Source organism: Papilio machaon, chromosome 26, assembly GCF_912999745.1.
Source record: "Papilio machaon chromosome 26, ilPapMach1.1, whole genome shotgun sequence".
Lineage (NCBI taxonomy): Eukaryota > Metazoa > Arthropoda > Insecta > Lepidoptera > Papilionidae > Papilio > Papilio machaon.
In genome coordinates this window covers 3,675,302-3,701,808 of record NC_060011.1, presented here as the reverse complement: position 1 = coordinate 3,701,808, position 26,507 = coordinate 3,675,302, and the positions used below count along the sequence as shown (strand labels likewise).

Here is a 26,507-nt window from a genome sequence, read left to right as displayed (position 1 = left end):
CAAAATATATGCATTAGAAATTCAGTTAGAAATAATTCTGCCCGCAATTTTTTTCGTAACTAATCGCGATTTGAGATAGTCACGTATTTTTAAATACAGTTGTTAAACAAGTGCAAATTAATAATTTCATAATGTTGCCGTGAATATTTCAAAATGGTAGTAAACGGCTTTGAGTTGTCAGAGATCAATAAGCAAATTAAATAATTAAGCTTTCTAACAGTTTTTATCTACAAAAAATCCTATGCACTTAAAGTAGATCAGATATTCTGCTCATTTACTTTTACATTCTCATAAATAAATAAATAACATTCCTACATTTATGAAGAGAAATTAATGTACTCTGTGAATGTAGGATTTTGACTGTCAAATGTCAATGTCAAGTTGATAAATTTTAGAGTTGTCAGTCATTTCAATTCGGTGATGGTGGGCAGTAAATTCATGTTATTTGAATGCAGTGTTTAATTTCTGTATTTTACCAATATCTAGACAATTTTACTACCCGTTTTTTAAAAAAAAATACGGTATACTAATTTATAAACATGTTAAAAGCTGTGATATTAATTGGGGGACCGCAAAAAGGTATTTGTTTAACTTGCCAACGTCACCGGCTTTTGTTATCGTACCTTGTGTAAAACATTAAAATTATCATATTTCATTATGAATTTAACCAGTAAAATTCGCCAAGTATTTTGACATATTAAACATTTACAAAGATTAATCTAAAACATGAATATAAGTTATAAAAGTCGCCAATTGACTTTGTAAATTCCCGCGTAATCCTGGGTCAAGCGGAAGAAATCAAAATTGTCGTGTTTTGAAATTTAAAAGACGAATTAATGCTTAGAAATACAACCTCGTGTCATAAATTTTTTTAAAAACAACAAGTCACACAAACAAACTTATTTGCCTTAAACATGGACAGTTAAAATCAAGCGTTATTTTAAAACCTTGAATCCCTTACTGGAAGTCTAAAGACCACAGTAACTGGAAGTTGTAACTTTAGGTTTCCTCTGCCAAAACATTCATACAAAAACAAAACAGGTCTCTATAGTTCTCTACAAAAATGAGATAATAATTTGTCACTAATTTTATTTTACATTTAGGTACACGTTTCCGCCCCCTATCCTTGGATACACCTAAACCGCTATTTCCTATAGCTGGTCTTCCGTTAATACAACATCATATAGCAGCATGTGTTAAGCTAGAAGAATGCAAGGAGATATTGATCATTGGTTCCTACACTGCAACACTTATGACACAATTTGTGACTGATATGCAGAAAGAATATCATGTAATTATTAGGTAAGATGGATTGTTATTTATAATTTTAATGAAATGTTGCAAATAATGGAACTGTAATGCTAGTTAAGTGCCACTCACCATGCTAGGGTAGGTATGAATTATGTGGTCATACATAACCCTTTTAACCCTTACCCCAGAGAGCTTTAGAAATCTCACAATGGGCGCTGGTAGATCTAAAACTGGTTTTGTTAACTGCCAAATTTCTATTACAATCAAAGATTTATTTTCAATTTAAGGAAATCATCTATTTTTATATCCACTTATTATTTATTACATTATTATTTAATACTAGCTGTCGCCCGCGACTCCGTCCGCGCGCAGTTAAAAAATGGGGGGGGGGGTTATGAAAAATAGATGTTGGCCGATTCTCAAACCTACTCAATATGCTCACAAAATTTCATGAGAATCGGTCAAGCCGTTTCGGAGGAGTACGGGAACGAAAACTGTGACACGAGAATTTTATATATTAGATACATACTGATTATATATTTTGCAGGTATTTACAAGAATTCACTGCATTAGGTACTGGTGGTGGTCTTTATCACTTCAGAGACCAAGTGAGGGCAGGTAATCCGAGTGCCTTTTTCTTGCTCAATGGTGATGTTTGTGCTGATTTTCCTTTGAAGGAATTATGGACCTTCCATGAAGAGAGACCTAATGCTTTGGTAAGTACCAAACATATTAGGAGTTTCGTTATTCAAATATTACTATTTGCTGTTGTCATATTTATTAAACTAAATGAGTCAATGTAAAAATACTAGTTTAATATATCCAATACATCGGTATTTGCTCCATACATTTTCAAAGCTGGTTAGTATATACTATAAACAATTTTATTTTTATCAGTTGCCCATAATTTGAGCTGTGTGGAATTAAAAAAAATCTAGTAATAAATATAGCCAATATCACCCAGGCATAGTGTAAGCTTCCATACAGTGAAAGAATTTTTCTAATCGAATCAGTAGTTCTTAGCGTAAACAATGTAAAAAATCATTACTTTAGATATTAATTTGTAAATCAGTAATAACTTTATTATCAAGGCAGACATATCCAGGTCTTTTAACAATTTCTTATCTAACCTACCTAAATGTTTTTGTCTAGGAAATAGATAATATTTGTTAATTCTGGTAAAGAAATCCATATTCATAAATTAATATTTCAGGTAACAATAATGGGTACGGAAGCAACTCGTCAACAATCCATTCACTATGGATGTATGGTGAGCGAGGCATCTACAAAAGCTGTTACACATTATGTAGAGAAACCTAATACATATGTATCAACATTGATAAACTGTGGTGTGTATGTTTGTTCATTGCAAGTCTTCCATACAATGGCAGAAGCATTCCAGAAGAAACAAGATGGATATTACAGGTAATATTTGTTTGCAAATTTACTTTTGAATTTGAACCTCGTCAAACTAAATTATCTAAATGGTATGGTTGTAATCTATATATATAAAAGAAAGTCGTGTTAGTTACACCATTTATAACTCAAGATCAGTCGAACTGATTTAGCTGAAAATTGATGGGGAGGTAGCTTAGAACTAGGAGACGGACATAGGAACTTTTATTTTTACTTATCTTTTTATCTAGGGTGCATTTTTTTATTCCGCGCGGTCGGAGTCGCGGGTAAAAGCTAGTTCATTATAAATGTGAAAATTAAACACTGTTTAATATAAAAAAAATAATGATTTTAAAATCGATTATTAAATTTATTAATTCTACTAAGAATTGTTTTTAATTATTATGCATATATCTTATCTTACTTCTTACTAATATTATAAATACGAATGTTCGGATGGATGGATAGATGTTTGTTTGATGGTATCTCTGGAACGGCTCAATGGATCTTAATGATATTTAGCATAGATATAGAGCATAGTCTGGAAGAACACATAGGCTACTAATAAAGTTTTTTTTAATTTTGCCCTAACGGAGTCGCGTGCGACAACTAGTGAGTAATGAATTTCACTAATTATATTGCATTTGCCATAGTGCGTGTGGACAAAATGGTTCTCATCCTGGTTATATGTCATGGGAGCAAGATGTCTTGGCACCACTCGCGGGAACAAACAAACTATTTGCTATGCAGGTATGTGAAAATTATATTATTTTTGTTACGAAATTAACTAAAGTTGGTCTAATAAGTTAGCCATTTCATAATAACTAACAGTAACTTAATTTAAAAAATACTTAATTTTTAGACTATGTATTCTTCCAGACTATATTTTATGACAAATTTCGTCTAGATCTGTTGAGCCTTTACAGAGATACCTTTTAACAATCCATCCATTCATTCTTTTAAAAATATCTGGTTTTTGTTACTTAATGTTTGTGTTGTACATATATCACACCCGTATAGATACTGTAATCTTTCATAATAATGTTGTTAGTACTTCGATATGTAATATTGTTACTTGATTCATACAAATTATATATTTTTTTTATTACAAAAAACAACATCTACAGACACTTGGTCTGTACACTTTTTTTGCACATATTCTTTAGATAACACCAAGCTCATTATACTTCCCCACTGAGGGGCTCCGAGTCTACCCCAAGTTAGGGATGGCTGGCCAAGTGCAGGTTGACTTTACACATATCATTGAATTTTCTTCTCAGATATGTGCAGATTGCATAATGATGTTTTCCTTGATCGTAAGAACGTCGGATAAATGTACATATGTAAATCGAAAATCGAAAAACACATTGGTATATGGGGGGATTCGAACCCAGAACCTGCAGATTGCAAGTCAAGTGCTTAACTTCTGAGCCACCGACGCTCTTATTCTTTATGCTAAAAGTTAATAGTGATTTTTACATGTAATATTACTTATTTGCAATTTGTTTTCATTTTTTCTCATTTTTTTATTTTTTATTTTTATTTTCAAAAACCTGCGATCATGGAGGTAGAAGCCTCCTATGAATAAATTTATACCTATCTTTGTGATTTAGCAAACATAACACCTTCAATGCCAATTTGCCTGACAAATTATAGCAACAAATCATAGTAGCATTTAATGTGTTAACTATAAATTCCAGGTAAACAACTGGTGGTCACAAGTGAAGACAGCAGGTTCAACAATATACGCGAACAGACATTATCTAGAATTGAACAGATACAAGCAGACGGAGCCACCCTGTCAGATAGTACCGGATGTCTTCCTACATCCTACTGCTGTTGTGGATAGCACCGCTGTGGTGAGTGGGGTCTGATATATGAGGGGCTTAACAAATAAGGGGCTTTTACCGCAACTTTGTAATGTTCTATTATTTTCAAAATACTAATATTTGTTTCTGTTAAATTAGTTGTGTTGTTAGTCTAGCTACTAAAATATTATTTTTCACATATGTAGTTTAAAAACTTCTCTTCTTGTTTTTTATGTTTTTTTTTTTTTGTTTACGATTTTTGTGTCTTTTTTTATCATAATTGTAACGATTTGTGTATTATTTAATACTAACTTTTGCCTACGATTCCGTCTCCGCGGAATTAAAAAGAAACTTTATATGTAGCCTATGTGTTCTTCCAGACTATACCTTCAAACAAACATCCATCCATACGAACATTGACATTTATAATATTAGTAAAATGGCCAATTTAGTTTATTTTTTTAATTTCCAGATCGGACCAAATGTATCAATAGGTGCGGGTGTGACTGTGAAGGCTGGAGTTAGAATAAAGGAGTCTATAATTCTGAACAACGCTACTATAAAGGAACATGCACTAGTTATGTATTCTATTGGTAAGTGTTACTTAAACTGGTTAAAATTAACTCCCACTAACCCTTAAATAGGGTTACCAGGTCTATAAATCTAATAGCCGGACAGACCAGTCAGTTTGGTCGGACATTTATATAGAAAGGCTGGACACCCTACATTATTAAGGATTTTAAATCAGTATTAATAGGTACCTGAATACCGTTTATTTTGACCGAACACAACCAAAAATTCTACCTATGTCTGGCTTTTTCTGGAATCTTGGCAACGCTACCCTTGAAGTATAGAGTAAGAAGGGTAGGGTAGAAGAGTAAGAGTAAGAAGACTCATTAGGTCGATCAACTAATTAATCGGAATTCTTAGGATCAATCGGAAAGAAAAAAAAAATCCGTTAAGTCTATTATTCATTTCATTAAATCGTTAATTTTGATGAAAATACTTAATACAAAACATAATGGTGTCATATTGTTTTATGTATAACTAGTTGTTGCACGCGACTCTGTCCGCGTGGAACAAAAAACATAATAAGTAGTCTAATGTGTTATTTATGATTATGTTCTACAACTGTGCCAAATATATTATAATATTTGTCCTCTTTTCCTTCCCATGCTTTTCTTTGTAGGAAAGAATAGGAAGGGGAAGTGGATTTGGCCGAAGAGGGGACGCATAGAAAGGAGAAATATCCTCTTTCTGTGCGTCTCCTTCTCTGTTAATTAAAGGTAGGCAACGCATCTGCATTTGCGGATGTCTGTGGGCAACGGTCGCCTTGCTATTGCGGCGAATCCAGGTAGCCGTTTGCTCGTTTGCCACCTTATGATATAAAAAAAAAAATTCATCAAGATCCGTTGAGCCGGAGATACCTTGAAACAAACAACATCCATCCATCCATACATTCCCATTTATATCAGTAATTACTTATTATCAGTTGGTCAAGATGCGTCAGTGGGTGAATGGTCTCGTGTTGAAGGCACACCTTCAGACCCGGACCCAAACAAGCCCTTTGCTAAAATGGACAACCGGCCTTTATTCAATACAGACGGACGTCTCAACCCATCAATTACTATATTAGGTAAGTCTTTATAAATACTAACACCTATCTACATTTAACACTGAAAAAAAAAAAACTAGTCGATTAAAAAAAAATCAAAATTGATCTAATATTTTAAGATAAAGATTATTACAAAGAAATATTTATTTAATTTCTGGTTTAATAAGTAGAAATTTGTAAATTACTGAAACTAATAAAAACTATTGAATAATCTATTCATATTAATAAAAATGGAATGTATGTATGTATGTAATATCCAAAATAATAGATAAACAAAAATTATAACAGAAGAGGGCAAACGAGCAAAGTTTGAAATATCTCATAATATCCGGATTTAAAAATATCTTTTTAAGTGATATTTGCATTATGTTAAGTAGAAACGATCCAACCAACATTATACTACTTTTGAATAAATCTATATATATATAAAAGAAAGTCGTGTTAGTTACACTATTTATAACTCAAGAACGGCTGAATCGATTTGACTGAAAATTGGTGGGCAGGTAGCTTAGAACTAGGAGACGGACATGGGAACTTTTTTTATCTTGTGTGCATTTTTTTTTATTCCGCGCGGACGGAGTCGCGGGTAAAAGCTAGTGTTTAAAATTTAAAAGTGATTTAGTAGAGTGTCGTAGAGTTTTTGCTGTATGTTATGAGACCTGCTTAGATCTTTTGTGCATATATAAAATTCGATAAGTATATAATTACTATATAATATTAGCTTTTACCCGCGACTCCGTCCGCGCGGAATAAAAAATAGAAAACGGGGTAAAAAATATCCTATGTCCGTTTCCTGGTTCTAAGCTTCCTGCCCACCAATTTTCAGTCAAATCGATTCAGCCGTTATAAAGTTGTTGAGTTATAAATAGTATAACTAACACGACTTTCTTTTATATATATAGATAGATATAATTCGATTTTCGATAAAATGTTGATTGGGTCCTTTTTATTTAATAGGGTCCATTTGGATATATGATAAATATTTTTAATTATATTTCCAAAGGTGCGGGTGTTGTTGTTCCCGGTGAGACTATACTTCTTAACTCTATAGTCCTTCCGCACAAACTTCTCACCAGAAGCTTCAAGCATGAAATTATTTTATAATCATTTTTTTATAGTACAACATAGCAAATGATTTACCTAAAATCTCTAAAATAGACGTGATTGCTGCCTATAAATGAATTTAACAGGCAAATCCGTAGCACTGACTATGTTAAGTGACTTAAGGGAAGAAGGTTTTCTTATCCCTCTCTATAATGTCTATCTTCTTTAGAGATGTTTTACTTCTTTTTCTAATTATGGGAAAGGAAACGAAATAGTGGGTGTTAGTACTGTAAAATATTTATATTTAATTTTGTAAGCATAATTTTTTTTAAACATTATATTAATCGGAAAGATTTTTTTAATTGTGAATTTAATAAGGTTTTTTTTTGTGAAGTATAAAATTAAATCGTGTAATTTCTTTATACTAATATCAGTAGGGTTAATATGAATGTTTACGATAATCAGCCTCGTATCGTTGTCGACATAATTTGTGCTCTGAATTACACCAAAAGTGTCATACTAATTTTGACATAGTTAACTTTAAATTTAACTATACCAGTGATTGTCAAACTTATTTCTTTCACCGCCCCCTTTGAAAATCAATTATATTTCAGAGCGCTCCTAATTTTTATTCAGTCCTAAAACTTAAAAACCACAATTTCATTGCTTTAATTAATTTCAATGCCCCCCATTTTTTGGACCCCTTATCGCCCCCTCCTAGGTTTCAAACGCCTCCAAGGGGGCGTTATCGCCCACTTTGGGAAACACTGATCTATATCAACATAATATTCACCATCGATCTTTAATTTAAAATAACTAAAATATTACCTAGACGTAACTTTTTTTTTAATTAGAGATATAAAAAGTCCCTAATAAATTGAACATTCAGGCACTTTTAAAAGAAACTGAGTAACCATTGTGTTTGTAGGTTATATTTTCAAAATAACTTAAAAAAAAAACAATATTTTCTAGTATATGATAAATTAAAACTGGTTGTGACGTAGGTTAAGTATATTGTAAATATGAACACAATTATGTACATAAATAGAATTTAAAACTTAGAATTATGTAAAAATAAAGTAAATATAATTTTTTTATTGTACCAAAGTTTGCACAAAATTTTTTTGCCTTTTTTATTTTATATGACAAATGTAATTAAATAAAGTATATATATGTATAATAATAATAATTATTATTTTTTACTCTGATAGAAATGACCCGTCCCTTTTTCCCTAATGTCATCAAAGTGATAACTTCAAAAGATTTCTATATAAGAAAAAAAAAAAACAGAATAATCGACAACTTCTTTTGAAAGTTGGTTCGTAAAAAATTAGGATTATGAATATAAATAAAAGTGGGATTATATAATATAATACTTTTATTGTCCTTTAGACATAACTTAAATCTAATAATACCATTTAATTAATTAGTAATAATTCGTCGTAATTATCACATGGACCTGTCGAATCAGACAAGTAAAATTTGACATCTAAATAAAGTCACACTAGAACTTTTTTATAATTTAATTTTATTTATTTAATTAACTAAATCAATAAAGTATTAATATTAAATCGTTTGAGTGCATGTCAATTTGTCCCTTTATAAATTTCTCGGACTATTTGTGCTTGCAATGAAGTACATAATGTCTTAATTAATTCAAAATTATCACAGTATGTCAAATAATTCGGGTAATTTAAAAAAATATTTTACTAGTGAGGTATCGTAATTCTCTAAAAACGATAAAATTATTTTTTATTTAATACTGTAAATATAAATTAAAATACATTAATAAAATCTATAATTTATTAAGTATCTTCGTGTTAAGGCACAGTCAATCTAAATTTAAAAAAAAGTCAATTAATTTAAAGTCTGCTAGTTTGCTTTCCTGCTTCCGGGTCTTTCCTCTTCTTCTTCTTTCTTTCTAGAATAGCGTAGATCTCCTCTATGGTTCTATCTTTTGTCTCTGGTACATAGAGAACTGTGTAGAATGTACCAAGGAAGCAGACCATAGAAAACATGATGAACACCCAATGGATGCCGAGCAATTTTAGAAGAGGGTCATACGCCTTGGTTTGTAGGAAGTCACTAAGAGCATCCACACTACTAACGAATGACGTCACCATTCCACGGTGCTGGAAACGAAAGAAAAGCAATTTAAAATTAATAAACTTAGTTTTTTTCAAGATATACAAAAAACACATTATGTACTCTGTGAACTGTAGTTATAGCAACGACTTCCGTCAAATTTCAACACACAAAATTCAAAACTAAGTATTTTTTTTTTCACTTCTGGATGCATTTGGGCTCCGGAGCTCTTTTTTTAATCCCGACACAGTCAATAAGGAATACATTCTTTATTTATATTAAAAAATTGCGAGAATGACGTATACTATAAATAAAAAGTTTGACAGATGTCAGGAGAATTGACGCTGGCGCCACCTACTTAAAGCTTTCGTCTTTCGTAACAGAACTTATTAATCAATACATAGGTGATTTGAGTACAACAAAAATATAGAAATTCTGTCTGTAAAAATCCATCAAGCCAAGATTTTCCTCTATCCTTACTCAAATAATAATTGTTACCTGGAAAGAGAACAGCTCAGATGTGATGACGTATGGCACTGGCTGGTAGCCGGCCGCGTCCGCGAAGATGCAGAGACACATCGCTAGCACCGGCAACCAGCCCGGCAGCCACACCGACAATGACGTCACGTAGAACCAAGCGCCAAGCGCCAGCATTGACAGACCAGTCATGAATGATGTACTTGCTAGCAGCCACTGGAAAAGTTCGTGATCTTATGCCTTGTTTATAACATACCAGTACAGTAGACTGGCATGGCCTGTATGGGCTCACTGGCACCAATTAGTGTTTACATTATGCCATGTATGCCAGTGCAGATTTGAAGCGCTACTGTCCTACTGGAATAATCGAAAGCTGAGGACAGTTTGGAGACAGAGCGAAATAGCTATAGCGCTCTCTTATATCGGAGGCCAATACTCACTTTGGATCACTCTGCCAGAGGATTAAATGAGGCCTAGACCAAAAACAGACAGAACTATGTCTGGTTACATTGTAAAACTATCTAAAAACTATACATAAAATCTATGATGTAGTAAGATTAGAATTTTATTGGGTAACATTGAATCTTTCTGTTTTACGAAACAAATGTCATCCGACTCGAAGGATCAATAGAAAGGATACATACCTTCCTTCCAGTTTTCTCCACAATACAGCTAGCTACGATCGATCCCAGTAGCTGTATAACGCCTACTACGATAGTCTGTTTGTTGGGGCTAAGTTTTAAACTGATAGATTCCGAAGCCTGTTCAAAAATGGACCCCGCGTACATTAACACTACTAGGTACCCGCACGTCTCTTGCGACAGCATCACGTTGAGTGAGATCCGGAATGCTTTGAATGTCGTCTTATTTTGCACTGGAAAAAAACATACACTACTCATTATTGGAATTGAGAAGGGCATACTACTTTTAAAATGTTATATTGGCTAGAAATTTAAATAACCCCATGAATTAATTAGGAATAGTAATGAACGAAAGTTATCAGGAAATTAAACTGTTTCGAGAGAGAGGCGATAGCACAGGATGTGTTTCTGATGTTCTTGAATAGTCTATACTTACTAAATTATACATTAAACACACCTTTTAGCTTGAATATCATAACACTTAAAAAATAATTATGCATTCTGTAGAAAGATATAAATATTTTCAGATATTTTCGCGGCTCTTAACTTTTTGTGAGTCGCGAAAATACGATGCGCACAACACGATGTAAAGTATATCCGGGAGGTGGGCCTTGAGCCGCCAAGATATTTGAAAATACATTCGTAAAATATCTCTCAAAAGACCACTGCAGTGGTTATTAATAAATATTATCGTCCCTTACATTATCTATTAAAAAACAAAGATAAAAATATGTACCAAAATCCACAGTTACTTACTCTGAGTTGATTTAAAGTTATGCCTACAGTCTCATTTATCTCTGAGTGTCAGTTAATAGTATCTCGGTCGTTTGAGCCTTGCTTTGCATTAAACCGATTATTAGCGGTCTGTTCTCATGAGAACTGCAGTTAGTTACAATGTTGCAATGGCCAATTGAATTAATTATCAAGGACAAACAAATATTAATGTGACGTATAAATAAATAAACTAAGGCAAGAATTTAAACAATTCAATCTATGTATCTCATATGTTCTCCTCATTGTACTTTTATAATTTGATTTATTTTCAACTAGCTGTCGCTAGCACGCGATTCCGTCCGAACGTAATTAATAAAAAATCTTAATAAGTAGGCTCTGTGTTTTTCCAGACTATGTTATGTGTGACAAATTTCATCAAGATCCGTTCAGCCGTTCTAGAGATACCTTCTTATAAACATTCATCCATCCATACATACATCTAAACATTCACATTTATATGTAATATTAGTAAGATTGAAATGAGACAGTCGTGCTTTTCTAGTTTAGCAGTTTTTAGCATTTTTCATGTGTACCACAATTTCCGTCATACGTCACTCAGTAAAAAATAACCATTAGATTCATTAGAAAACAAACTATTGATCAGATTTTAAAAATTCTTTTGTCATTAGACAGGTACATTATCTATACTGAATGACGTAAATTATATTTATTAATATTTTTTTTACTGCGGAACGAATTCACTGGCATAAGTCAATAATTCATAATTGAATCTTCAGAATCAATTTATTGTTACTTAAGCAGATTTAACTTATTAATTCTTCGCTAAGTGGTTCCCTTGAACCAATCGACTTGGGTGTATATTACATATCTTCAAACAGTAGAGTAGGTTTTGGTATAATTGATGATAATACGAAGGCGCTTTTCGCGAATTTTCGTGCTAAGCCCACAGAGCTATGCCATAATAAAAATAAATTACCTAAACTCTTCCAACTGGCTTTCTTCATAGATTTAGCAACCTCTTCTTCTCTCTCCAACTGTTGTACTGCTTCTTCTAAATTCTTATCTTCTACGCTCGTATTTCTTAACCATGCTAAAGCGGCTCTTGCTTCCTATAGAAATAATTACAGTTATCACCAAGTAAACAAGGGCATGTCTCTAAACTTTAAATAAATAAGCTAAACTAAAAATACTGATGTAAGCTATTACTAAATATATATTATTATATATACCTTTCAGTATAGTATTTGGATCGTTAGAATTTAAATAATTGTTAACTTTTGGAATAAACTCGAATGTATCAACTTTCTCTCGAAAATAAATCTAGATATAAACCAAGTCAGTTCACATTATGTTAGCCAATATTTGTTACCTGGTAGTATTAAGTAATAAGAAATGAGGGGGAAAAACCGTATACGATTTTACAATCAAAATCGTGTTCAATGAAATTGCTTCAAGGAATATGGTTATTATATCTTCAAGGATACAAAAAGACTCGCGGACTTTGCCTCATGTTATTTTTTATTCTCACAAACATTCTTATAACATACTGGAGGTTTTTTTTTTTTAATAAATCAAATTCCTATTTGAATTTAAATTATTATTTTTTATTATTTGACAGTTACATTCTTAGGGACGGTAATATGCCATTTAAAACGTTAAATGCCATCAACTCGATCTCCAAGTTAAAGTACGAAAATTGTACATAAAAATCTTAATGGTATGTGAACACGTCACATCACACTTCAGCGACTTTAAAAACAAAACAAAAACTGTACTTAAAGGGTAATAAATTGCTGAGAGCGAAAGTTACTAAACTCACCTTAAATTTTCCCTGTTTAACAAGGAACACCGGCGTTTCTGGCATAGCGAAGAAAGCTATCATATGGATCACCGGCACTGCTGTACAGAGCCACATAACTGCAGTGAAGGACAGCACATCCCCCGCCACGTAGACCACAAGGTAGCCCAGGTTCTGTGACAGGATGAAGAGAGACCCCAACGCACCTCGCACGTTGTCTGACGCTATCTGCATAAATTACACCTACGGTTACTATCCAAAAGAAACGATATATTGTAGAGTACACACTAAGCTTATCCTCTAAAGAGAAGGAAGATGATGACTTATATTTCAGAAGAGTCTCTTAACACTTTCCATAGGGATTTTTATCGCGTGAAAATGAACTCGCCAAGTAGTTACATTTAATGTATTAATACCACTCATACTACTAGTTACATAAATGAAGGTAAAAGCTAACTTTACTGACCAAATGAAAGTGAGAGTGAATCACATTTTATTGGACTTGAAAAGCTTGGAAAAGAAATGTGCTTTTTGTGGCATGATGTTCTATTCGTACTTACCTCTTTCAAATATAGCGGTGTGACGACGTAACAGCCGGCACACGCCAGTCCCGCGACAGCGCGCGACGCTATCAGAGCCCACGGCCGCAGTGAGATTAAGGTTATAACCCAACTAATCTAACGGAAACAAATATTTATAAGAATAATTATGGAAGAATAACTTATTAGAATTAACTACCTTTTATTATAATATAGACAGGTCAAGTTAGGCCCTTCTTACAAAAAAATAACGTAAATCTTCGAAACTCGGTGAGTATAGTCGATAAGCGACTACACAATTTAACGTCATAGAGGTTTGTACAAAGCGCGCGTTGCCGAAATTTCTATCTGTTATCGCCAAAGACAGTCGCTCGGAACCTGTTTGTTAATATCGTCGTGATAGTTGTTGCAATTTTCAAGATGGCGAAGTTAATCTATACAATTGACATGTAGTTGCCAAATAGACGACGCGCGTCGACGATTCAACGTTGTGTATACTGAGTGCGCGTAACACGATTCACGCGACGCAACCCTACAATATTAGTCTACTATTTACGTTGCCTTATGTATGAAGGGCTTTACACTTACAGCCAAAAAGATTTGAACTAAACACCACAATCGGGATCTGGATCTTTCAAATACACTCATATACACATACAGTTTAACATTAATGATCTAACATTTCCAAATACAAATTAAATTCGTTTTAAAAACACTCCGTGTCTTTAAGTGGCCATTCAGCCAGCCCCCTTAGTGTAGTATTGTATGAAAAATCTGCAAAAGACTACTTATGAACTTATTTTATTAAATAGTACTATAAGCGGTACACTTATCGTGGCAGTTATAGACCAAAGGTATGTCATCCGGTGGGCATAAATCAAACTAAATTATGACAGCTCACAAACTAAATAACGACAAAAAAGAAACACAAGATTTCTGTGCGTAATTAGTTTTCATATATTGGACAGAACTAACCGCTATAGCAACGCCTCTTACCAGCCAAGGTAACTTTGTCGTACTAAAGTATATTAATAGTAATTTTAATAACTGGAATAATTTATTTATCACAAATGAACGTAACCGCAAGGTTAACGTCCTTATGTAAACCAGTCTCAAATCGAATATAACCGGACGATAGGTGCACGTTCTTAGAAGTTGGGGGACTTTTTATAACACACCAGGTGTGATGGCATTGCAAATAAAAAAAATCTTTTGATTGTTTGATTTTCTAAGAAGGTTTAAGATGATAAAAACTTGAACTAGACCCAAGTTTATTTACGAGTATCTTAGTGAATAAATAAAGAAAAATGTTCAGTTGGTAAATAAATAATTTTAAAGTTATTCCCGCACCAAGAGAGGTAGTTAGCTAAGAAAAAAAAGTTCTATTTATAAGGTTTGAAATTACTCCAACGCTGATTTTCAACACATCGTTTGACATTACAATGGTATTATTCAATGAAATACAATCACTTAAAATGTTACAATCATTTGTAATCTTAACCTTAACCCCTTGTGTTAAGAATCAAATTCCTTTTATGCAAGTTTGTATATAACAACATAGTAAACTTTATATAGTCCGACATACTTATCTGGCCTGGCAGGCAAAATTGCAACTTGAATACACAATCGTCCTCAACTTCAAAACAGTGCAACAAGATCCTTGTAAGACTGTAACTTGTCTTGTGCGTAATTTTCTGTCTCAAAAAGTTTTTCGTTTTTAGAATCGCGATAACATCTCTCACAGAGCCAGATTAGTTTGTCTGACTATAGTTGATAATTATCAGCCGTTAGAATTACTAGTAACGGTTGGTTACAACCGCAAATGATTTGTATCAAGTTTAATTATTACAAATGGTCGTTACAAGCGAATTGAAATCTAAACTCTTATGGAATTGAGTGTAATTTACATTAATAACTTTTGTATAAATAATATTGATTGCTCTCATTTATACAAGTACCTGAAATTCAAACGTGATACTATCAAAGCTTCTCTGTATTACTAAGCCGTGAAATGAGTGGTATTTCACGGCTTTGTAAGATTTGTACTGACACAAGTTTTTTTTAAAAATGAAGGAAAGAGATGCATTGATAGTAAAAACCCAACAGTAACGATGAATATATAGAGGAAAGATTTGATTCTTTATTTGCATTGAATAGGCTACAAAACTATTGAACTGATTTGAATAATTCTTTCACCTCGAAGCTACACTATTCCCGGGTATACGGACATGGGCTATATTTATTACTAGATTTGTTTTTTAAATACGCGAGACCGGAGTTGCGGGCAACTGCTAGTGTATAATAAAAAGGTGAGAAGGCAAATATTAATTTGTGGGTTATATAAGTATTGTTTGTTGATGTAAATAAACCAATTTCTTAACAAAAAGCTCTCAACACACTTTCAGTATAAACTGTTTTAACTGAAGTTTGTAGCGAGCTTAACTTTAAAAAAAGCTGATTTAAGAGTTATCCATAACCGATATCTATACATAGTATTAATTAACTAATTGACTTGATTAATTAAATAATTAATTAAATGATTATTTAATAAGATTGAATAAAACTTACCACAAGCATAAGTGAGGTCAGCAATGTCGTCAACTTTCTACCCCATCTATCAGCGAGATCCCCCACTAGAAAGCCACAAAAGATCGGCGGGAAGAATGTAATAGAAGCCATCCAGGATATAGTTTCATCTGTAATGGGCTCCGGTGCGGGGCCGCCAGGGTCCTGAAGGATTGGTGTCATTGGAGACTGCCATCCCATCAGCATGCCGAAGTTTAACACCGGTATAGTCACTAGAACAAAATAAAATCTTACTAATATTATAAATGCGAATGTTTAAATGGATGGGTGGATGTTTGTTTGAAGCTATCTTCGGAACGGATTCATGGATCTTGATGAAGTTTGGCATTGATGTAGAACATAGTCTGGAAGAACACATAGGCTACTTTTTAAAGTTTTCAATCAACTAGTACATAATAAATACCGGAAGCCTAATTTTAGTCCTCTTTCCCTTCCCGCCCTTTTCTTATTAGGAAACGATGGGAAGGGGAAGTGGATTTGGCGGAAGAGGGGACGCGAAGGAGAAATATCCTCTTTTTGTGCGTCCCCTTCTCCGTTGATTAAAGGTAGGCAACGCGTCTGCATTTGCGGATGTCTATGGGCAACGGTCGCCTCGCTACTGTGGCGAATCCAGGTGGCTGTTTGCTTGTTTGCCACCTTATGATATAAAAAATAATTCAACAGACAATTACTAAGATACTCAATATATAACGTTGCTACAAAGGTAATTTTGTTAAAGTCACAATTTTAATTACCAGACGGTCTTCCTTGTATACCTCATCCTGTATTAATTATACTATCCGGAGTATGACATTCAATAAAGAAAATATTGACAGAGTTTTAAGATAAAATATTATATGAACCTTTTCAATGCAATGAATGTTACATAATTATAAATATTTATTATAATAGAACTTGACGTGTCACGTGTATAATGACCAAGTTCCTGGTCACATAAAAAAATAATTGTCCTCAAATGTCCATAATTTAATAAATGTCTTGTTGGAATATAAGAAATATGATAGTTATTTTCCGTTAAATTCTAATTAATCTTTCATGTTATGCTAAATATGATAATGTGTCATTTATGTTGAATCTTGGAACTATTTAACATTACTTGTGGTTTTACCTATACATATTAATAAAATTGGAGTGTCTGTATCGAAAAGAAAATCTGTTATTATTTTTTGTCTGTCTGTATGTCTTTTCGCATAGCTGCGTTTACTCTGGATAATCTCCGTAACGGCTGCACTGATTTTGACGGGAATTGAACGAGAAGGTAGTTTATGCACACGGACATATTATGCACTTTGTTTTTAAATTCCGTGCTGACGAGGTCGCGGGCGACTGCTAGTCATAAATAAATGCATTTTTGCGCGGGGAAAAAAACTATAAAATTTGTAATGTAATAATCTCTTAATGTAAAAGGTTTTTTTTATTTGATAAACCACTGTTATTAATTTTGATTGACTTTAAATCATCACCGTAGATTCATCACTGAACACTTCTACTGAAAAAATAATATTAAAAATGTTAATGTCACTCATCTTACTGATCATTCGGCCAAATAGGAATATTTTTTTATATGGATTTAATCAGCCCAATGGGAAAAATTCTCTTTAAGCCGGTCAGTAGGTGGAAACAATCTTTTATTATTTGTAACTAGCTTTTACCCGCGACTCCGTCCGCGCGGAATAAAAAATAGAATACGGGGTAAAAATTATCCTATGTCCTTTTCCTGGTTCTAAGCTACTTGCCCACCAATTTTCAGTCAAATCGATTCAGCCGTTCTTGAGTTATAAATAGTGTAACTAACACGACTTTCTTTTATATATTTAGATTAAATCAATACCGAATCAACATTACAATTACTGACACTGACATTTCGACAGACGTGTCAAGTTGATGAGACGTGACATTTCTATCAGAAACTGTGGAGTTAAAATTCTATGTCATTTAAAGTAAATGTATGTCAGTTAAACCTTGTCTATACCAGACATAACCGGTAATTGTCACAAAGATACAAGATATTAAAGTTCAGTCGTAATTATCGTATCAGGAAACTGTTTTTTTTTTTACTATTATTATACATATTTTATACTATATTATCTCTGTTTGATAATGAGTTTTAGCTAATTATAACTAAGAGTCATTTCGTGGATTTGAATAAATAGGTCGAGTCACTATAATGTTACAAAACTAACATTTTTAGCATATTATTTGTTAGCCGACTTCAAAAAGAAGGAGGTTATCAATTCGACTGTATTTTTTTTATGTGTGTTACTGCGAATCTCCGCCCCTGGTGGTCCGATTTTGATAAAAATTATTTTAATCGAAAGGAAGTGCTTGCAGATGAGTCCCATTTTTTTTTTTAATAACTAGAAGACTAGTAGACTTTTATATAATCTACTCGACTATATTTTTTGTTGTTCAGACATGTTTACTTACTAAATTACTTGGTACTCCACGAAATTTTTCTTTATTCTATATGTATTTAATAATAATACGACGTTAACAGTATAGCATTTGTAAAACTTTCCAGTAAGTACATCGACAAACTTGTTTACACTGGACCCTTTTCACTTTGCCCAGAATAACTGCAAAGGGGAAACCCGTTTCGAGAAACATCTCAACGTGTGAGTCACCAACTTGTTTTATATTTTCATTAGGGTCAAGACTCTAATGAGATAGGGATGTAATTTATGTATATATTAGATTTTGCCCGCGACTTCGTCTGCGCGGAACCTAAAAAAAGCTTTTAAATATCCTATATGTTCTTCCAGACTCTGTTCTACATCTATACCAATTTTCAGCGGATCCGTGCAGCCTTTCTGGAGATATCTTCTAACAAACATCCATCCATATATATACATTCGTCCAAACATTTGCATTTATATATAGAAGGCATTAATTATTTGTGGTTTTGCGAGAACACTACAAAGTTTCCTTAAAAGTTTTGTCCACGCATAAACAAGTGTGTCATAGCTAATTTAAAAAACAAACAAAGCAAGAAATCCGACTTTGTGTGTAAAATATTACTTCTGATCATTTTATCTTACTTTATCTTTACTGTAAAAAATGCGAAAATTTAGATGGTTGGATGGATGTTTGCTACTAGTTATATCCAGAACGGATAAACGGATCTCAATGAAAATTGGTACAGATATAGTACAGACATAGTCTGGAGAACACATACCTTATCTCGAAAAAAAATATATATATATGTATATATATGTATATGTAAAAGAAACCAATAAGCTCGTAACAATATGACACTTCGGGAATTGGGATTAGCCATAAGACAAACCCAAATCATAATTTAATGAATATATAGGTATATATATACTTGACTTTATTATTTCAAGGACTATTGGACGATGACACAAACAGTCAAAAATACATCTAAAATTTATTATTCCAGTCTGCCTTCGATTTAAAAAAGTAAAATCAGCTGGTATAAAACTTGTTCGTAAAGGAATAAACAAGTGACAATAGCCGTACTCGACACATGTTTAAAAACATTTGAAATCGGAACGCGACAGAAAACAATGGAATCATTTGAATTTTTTTACGACTCCGTGAAACGAAACGTAAAGAATGTATTTCGATTTAAAGAAGAGAAAATATGAGATTGTGTTGTAAACAACACGAAGGTTACTTAAAAGAAACGCCCTATGGCCTAAGATACTCCTGCAAAGAAGACGAAACGAATAAAACCTCACTCTTTAAAATGTATTTTTGTTAGTGCGAAAATCGAGACTTTCTTATCATTTGAGCGAAAAAAAAACATAACTAACCCATTAAAGCCATGAAGAACTGGTTCGCGAGTCCGCCATGTTTGATTCTGTCGAGCCATCGCAAAGGCAAGACGGCGAGCATCGCTGCCGACTCCGTCTCAGCCTGTATGACCACCTCTATTACTGGCTGGATCAGCGGCGCATCGTATCCACTGTGTGTTGTACCTGAGGACACAGAATATAGATTAAAAATAAACTATTACTTCTATTTCACACTCGGCTCTAAGAGCCGTTCGCTTTTGTAGGGTGGTACAAATAAACTCTGGTTAAGAAAGTTGAAGCAGTTTATTGTACCGTATGCACTATTCCGCCTGATTGTATGGTCATGGATACGATAGTTTTTACTACATGCGTTCCCAATACGTGCGTTTGTAAACGCCTAATGTGTACTATGGGTAATGTCTAACGACCGTAATACATCGATTTGCTCGGGTCTAGCTGTCTATTGCGAGATAGATAGAACACCGGACCAGGTGACAAAAGATTTTGAAGTGTTGTAACAATAAACTAAAAATCTAAAAAAAAAACTTATGTTAAACTAGCTTAAATAATTAGAAACTTATGGAACTGATTAATATTTGTAATATTTAAATTGCACTAAAATGTTACGGCCATATAATATCTCCAAAATTAGAAAATGACACAGTAAGTATTCAACGTTTGGTCCCAGTGCATTCCTCTGGAGATCCCGAAACTCAGCTGCACTTGAGAATGACACTGAATGAATTGAAGTGAGTCAAGTTTATGCAATATTAAAACAACACATATTAAGTTCCTCTAGTATGGCAACTGTTCATGAGTAGAACCACTCAACGTTATGAGATATACTAGAATTATTCTGCAAAAGTGATTCACAAGGTGAAGATAAATTATAGCAAAATGTGAAATGTGAACATCGAAACTAGAAACATATTGAAAGACTACGAGGAAGTAACATTGAGAATTTCTGTTGTAGAATAATGCTCGTTTTATTTTTTATTTATTTTTTTCATTTGCAAAACGTGATGTCCATTAATATCACGATTATCTACTGATTGTGACGCAAAATACCAAAAACTGGTTCCTTGACTTTTGGCATATCCGTGTAATAAATATATGAAACCAATCAAACAGTGGGCCTAGCACGAATATTTGTGACAATCACCTTCTCATCGACAACGTTGATTATTTCAAAATTAGTATGTGATTTTGGTAGAATTTATATCCCTTAGAGGCCTTAATACTTTCGTCGGTGACGATACTATGGCGATTGCAAGTGGTGCCAGGCCCACAGAACCATGTGTTTAAGACATCTATTAATTTTTGACAACTCTTTTCCAAGCTTTTAAAGTACTATTCTCTATGTTTGTCTTTTTGCTTTTTTATTTGCTTATAAACTTTATTTATATCAAACCTGGTTCCGTATACTTAAGGTGAATAACAGCCTGCGATGTAGTATATATTAGTACTTGGTATAGATTTCTTTACCATTAGGTTTGATTATTTATGTCATATGCTGACTGACAAGTCTTGAATAGAAAGTAGAAGCAAAAGTTGAACACAGCCGTTTCTTGACGAATAATGATGACCTTTGTAATTGACTGACAGACTATGGAATTCGAAAACTGGTCTTTTGGTGAGCAAACCTTTCGATGTTTTGAATTTAATAAATAGTACATATTACTGCCTATTTCTGTTCAAAAACTTGTCTTACTATAAAAGTGCGAAGGTCTAAATTCGTACTAATTTATTTAGAACTAGCAGTTGTCCGCTACTTCGTCCGCCCGATAATTTTATCCTCAACAGTAAAATAATTTTTCAAATCGGTTCAGTAGCTTCAGAGCCTATGCAAACAAACAGTAGTATTATAGTATAGATATATCAAACGTTAAAGAGGTCACTTGTTGTTCTCGTTTTAAAATTGTTATGACTACATGAGAGTCCACACCAAAAACACGTGTTCAAAAATATAAGACATTTACATGTTAAATCGTAAGGGTTACGTTTGGGTCAATTATATTCAGATCTGCTTAGTACAGATACGTAATGGAATACGAGATTACGTACCATCAGACGAAAAGTAATACGATGATCATACAGATATAACCTCTTTATCGGATGAATCTATTTGTGTAGTTTGGAGGACATTATGCAACATTTGAATGCTTTTTTTAGACGACTTCAAAAAGAAGGAGGTTATCAATTCGACTGAATTTTTTTTTTATTATGTACTAAGTTGTAGTACTTACTACAGTACTTGATCAATCTTCCTCATACCTAACTACTTGGCATTATCGTTTACATTTTACCTTGAAGCTTTCAACATTTAAGTTACTCGATGATTCTTTGTTGCTGCTCTTTTTTTGCTTCAATTAAGTATTTTACGAATAATATGTTGTAAGTATTGCTTTTGATAAGATTACGTCATGAAAACGGTAAACGAAAGAACATCCGTGGAACATATTCAGAAAGGCTTAAATCTAGCAGTTGAATTATATTAAACCAAGTATTGCTATAAGGATGAGTGTAAGGAGATCTGCAGGAGCTCTTAGCCTTGGATTGGACCGAGTCATCGCGGTACCGCAAAAGGTCTCAGAGACTTATTATCGGAAGCCCACTTTGGATCGATATGCCACTAGTTAATTCTAGTTGATAGTGACTAATGTTACAAGGTACAAATTTTATAGCGACCAGTGGTTATCTGCAATCGCTCCCCTCCATCTTTCTACGTCCCTCTCTGTCTCAAAGTTAAACGCCATTAAGTTTTTTCCGTCGAATTCATTGGGAAATAGAAATTAACATCTAAACAATTTTTACCTTTACAAGGCTGTAATCACAGACTTATTAAAAACAGACATGTATCGACAATTTAAACACTTTCGATAGACCATCACTTGACCACTTTCCATCGAATTTGATTCGTACTCATCAACTCGCTACACTTATCCCACTCACGTGGGGTTGCTGTACAAGGTTTTATGAACCTTGTATTTTTGGCTTAATTTTTACGGTCGGTTGCCTGCCAGTTAACATTTATATAGTACCTACTATACATTTATAATCTTACTAATAATAATATTATAAATGCGAATGTTTGGATGAATGTATGTTTGAAGGTATCTCCAGACTGACTCAACGGATCTCGATGAAATTTGGCATAGATGTAGATCATAGTCTGGAAGAACACATAGGCTTATTTATGTTTTTTCCTTTTAATTCCGCGCGAACGGAGTCGCGGGCGACAGCTGGTGATGATATAATATAGCAAATGGGTATGATTGTCAGTTCATCATTCGTGCTTCAGCTTCCTCGTGACAGATCGGAGTGATAATCATGAGACAAATAAATGTCTCCATATAACAATAGGCATATAAAATCGTTTAAACTTCATTACAATCGACGTATAAACACGATAACTAGTAGTATTTGATGACGTAATCGCTTGCAAAATGTACACTCATTGACTAAAGTTTTTTTTGGAACGAAGTTCCTTATCGCGTGTTGTGAAAGGGGGCTAGACGGAAAAAATTCTTACGAAAAGTTGTCACGACACTTTTTGCTAGTAACCATGGCAACGACGTGACAATATATAACGAAAATTCATAGGAACATCGTTCCATCCGGCTGTCCCTTGACACCTCTCAAGTTTTTTTATTAATATTCTTATCAAATTTTCTTGTATACATAACAATCCTGCTTGGAATATAATTAATCAAAGGTATTCTTCTATGCTATATATCAATAAATAATGACACATCTGTACCAACATTATAAAGAGGAAAGATTTAATTGTTTGTGACATAGACTATATTTATTAGAATTTAATTCCGCGGACGAAGTCACGGGTAACTGCTGTATCGAATATAGATACATATTTATATATGTAAACCGATTCATATTAAAACAGATCATGTCATGAATTATTTATGTCGGTTGTGAACGTCATTATGTAACATTAATGCGTATAATAGGTAACTAATTAATCAAACACCATTCGTATATAATTTTGCTATGACGTAAGTTCACTGATTAAACTATTAAACCTACTTTTTAATTTACCACTGGTTCTCATTTTCATAGTTCTAATATACGTATTCGTTTTGTAACCTTATCTATTACTAGCTTTTACCCGCGACTCCGTCCACGAATAAAAAATAGAAAACGGGGTAAAAATTATCCTATGTCCGTTTCCTGGTTCTAAGCTACCTGCCCACTAGTGATGCAACGGAAGTGTCTTAGCGGAACCAGAAACGGAAACAGATGTCAAAAATAAATTTTAGCAGAAACGGAAACAGAAGCGGATGCGGAAACAGAAGTGTAAATAATATGAAAAAAGAAACATATTTACAATTTTTAAAAGTTGCGGAAACAGAAGCAGAAACGGATGTTGAAAAGCGCGCGGAACTTCCGCACTTGCGGAAACGGAACAGACATCCGTTGCATCACTACTGCCCACCAATTTTCAGTTAAATCGATTCAGCCGTTCTTGAGTTATAAATAGTGTAACTAACACGACTTTCTTTTATATATATAGAAGATTTCTATTGTCATAGATCAGACAATTACAAGTACATTTTTGCTTAGCATGACTTATTAATATAGGTAATAATCGCCAATAAAATGCTCTTTCATTTAGTCATAATATATACATTTTCTTAAATGTTAATTTATTTTTCATATATCGAGTGTTTCATATTTTAAGAGTGCCTTCAAGATTTCTCAATAATTTAATCATTTGTCCTATAAAACAATGAAATTGCATTTATCATATTCTGACCTATGGCCACAGATTCTGTAGTCTGCAAAGATTACTAATTTGTTAAGGTAGTGACACACCTCTGTCGTTTCACATTATTCTGTTTTTATGGTCTTAAACGAGTTAATTTCTTTCTTCCATCAAATCCTTTTTCCAAGAAGATTACTACTTCACCTGTGTCTTACAAGATTGTATTGAAGAAATCGCGAAATCCTCTTGTTCACATTTAGGGTTTTTTGTTTAGTTATGGTCACTTGATTGTACCTTGATGTGAACAATAGTGATTATCTATCTGTCTATCTATCTATCTCTCTATCTGTATCTATCTATCTGTTTTGTTGCCTACATCACACGCTCGGCAGTTTACGCAAATATGTTAGTTGGTCAGGAAGTGTATTTTAAAACCAATAATAATTTAAGATTCTTAGCAACATACTATTTATAAAATTATATTCTTTGTCGTACTGTAACACAATCCGGGAAGTGTTGTTAATCTATTTCAGGGACGACAGACATTTTTACATTTACGTGCCAACAAAAAAAAAACACTTTTTCATGTAGAATTAACAAGCCTATTAAAATAACTATAGGTACTCGATTTTCAAAGCCAGACTAACCCATAATTGTAAAAAAATAACGTAACGACCGAAACAATTATGTCAATAATGTATTTATAATCTCCGATTATTTATTTGCACCTAGTAACGTGTAAAGATTGCTTATATTGCCTTGAACTCCCCTGCAGTGTAACTTGTATGAATATATGTTGCCATCCCTTTCATTCTTTTACAAATAAACAGAGACGACAAGAAATTTTCGTCTCTGTTTATTAGTAAAAATGCCAGTGCAACAGCGAAACACACAGTTACGACATTTATGTTGTTCCTATTCTACGTCACAAACATGTTTCGTAACGTCAGATGTTCAGAAGTTAACTTCATTCAGTCACGAACTGTCCAAGGTAATTGTACACTATCTCGTTTTAAAATAGTTTCATATCGAATAAATACATTTAAAAATAAAACATGAATAAACATCATAATAAAAAGTAATTTAGAATTCAAAAAATACAAAATCTATACTAAAAAGTGTTATTATAACTTTTAAAATGTACCTTTTTTAGCAAACATTTCTTTGTTGAGTAAGTATGCACTTATTATTCACGCTTCTCTCCGCTTAATAAATACTAAACGTTATGTTCTATAAAATAACGTTATTTGAATTAAAACGCAGATGTGTTGCTTAAAACTTTTAATCACAAAGTTTACACGTAACCTACAATCGGGCGACACTATTCGGGGCACGTGTGCGGAATGAACGATGAATGACTGAGTCATCGGTCATCCAAAATGGCGGCGAACAATGACGCTCTACCATACGGTCAAGGAAACTTACCAAGTATTGCCGAAATTTTACGTCACTAATAACATTGACAACATGCGTGATATTGTATTTATAAAACTATACGAATGTTTTTATTTTGTTAAACATTTTTAAAAAACAATATTAATTTTACACAACATGTTTTTTGTACTCTGTGTAAGTCTGGTTAGTTATTTTTTTATTATAATATTATTATGTAAAACATATTAAAATTAATTTATTTTATCTGTATACTTTTATAGATAAATTATATCAATAATATTGACACTGACTTTTTGTCCACCTTTTATACTTGTTATATTAAGATATTATAGAAATTATTACCCAATTTCGTAGTACGCCACCCATTTCCTCGTATTACTGTATGCATATTGCATACGATCATCCAAGATACACGAAAACAAAACCCCACTATACCACAAACCACAACACTCAGAAAATTAGTCAAATACGGTCAAATTTAGTATTTGTGTTTTTTCACTATAAAATATCGAGTTATCGTTCTTAAATAAAAATTACGAAATATTTATTTAAGTATTTCGAATTTTTATTTGGTCTTGTTATAATGTTATTGTTATTTAATATTATTTCAAATAACTTCCCGTATTATATGTTCCAAATAATAAAAATAATTTGTAT

At 33.0% G+C, this 26,507-nt stretch overlaps 2 protein-coding genes across 2 annotated transcripts; one reads left to right on the top strand and one right to left on the bottom strand.

Annotated features, from left to right (window-relative positions):
* Positions 1-539: 539 nt before the first annotated feature.
* On the top strand, positions 540-7,286 carry LOC106714812 (mannose-1-phosphate guanyltransferase alpha-A). Its single transcript, XM_045684371.1, has 9 exons — positions 540-579; positions 1,104-1,302; positions 1,799-1,967; positions 2,465-2,676; positions 3,300-3,396; positions 4,347-4,505; positions 4,927-5,047; positions 5,947-6,090; positions 7,073-7,286. The coding sequence occupies exons 1-9, from the start codon at positions 540-542 to the stop codon at positions 7,171-7,173; spliced, it is 1,242 nt and encodes a 413-aa protein (XP_045540327.1). The 3' UTR covers positions 7,174-7,286.
* A 1,657-nt stretch (positions 7,287-8,943) lies between these two features.
* Positions 8,944-25,906, bottom strand: LOC106714803 (solute carrier family 2, facilitated glucose transporter member 8). Its single transcript, XM_045684488.1, has 9 exons — positions 25,600-25,906; positions 19,751-19,915; positions 15,957-16,186; positions 13,410-13,526; positions 12,871-13,077; positions 12,028-12,160; positions 10,320-10,549; positions 9,697-9,891; positions 8,944-9,245 (listed from the first exon to the last, which is right to left on the bottom strand). The coding sequence occupies exons 1-9, from the start codon at positions 25,613-25,615 to the stop codon at positions 8,976-8,978; spliced, it is 1,563 nt and encodes a 520-aa protein (XP_045540444.1). The 5' UTR covers positions 25,616-25,906; the 3' UTR covers positions 8,944-8,975.
* Positions 25,907-26,507: the final 601 nt, after the last annotated feature.

What these genes read in the sequence shown, in the direction of transcription:
- LOC106714803 (XM_045684488.1), bottom strand. An exon ending in CACCGCTATATTTGAAAGAG is followed by an intron (nt 13,078 to 13,409) that starts GTAAGTACGAAT and finishes TAATTTATGCAG; the next exon opens with ATAGCGTCAGACAACGTGCG. An exon ending in CTGAGCTGTTCTCTTTCCAG is followed by an intron (nt 9,246 to 9,696) that starts GTAACAATTATT and finishes TTTCGTTTCCAG; the next exon opens with CACCGTGGAATGGTGACGTC.
- LOC106714812 (XM_045684371.1), top strand. Translation starts at nt 540, where the DNA reads ATGTTAAAAGCTGTGATATTAATTGGGGGACCGCAAAAAG. An exon ending in AATTGGGGGACCGCAAAAAG is followed by an intron (nt 580 to 1,103) that starts GTATTTGTTTAA and finishes TTTTACATTTAG; the next exon opens with GTACACGTTTCCGCCCCCTA. An exon ending in ACAAACTATTTGCTATGCAG is followed by an intron (nt 3,397 to 4,346) that starts GTATGTGAAAAT and finishes TATAAATTCCAG; the next exon opens with GTAAACAACTGGTGGTCACA.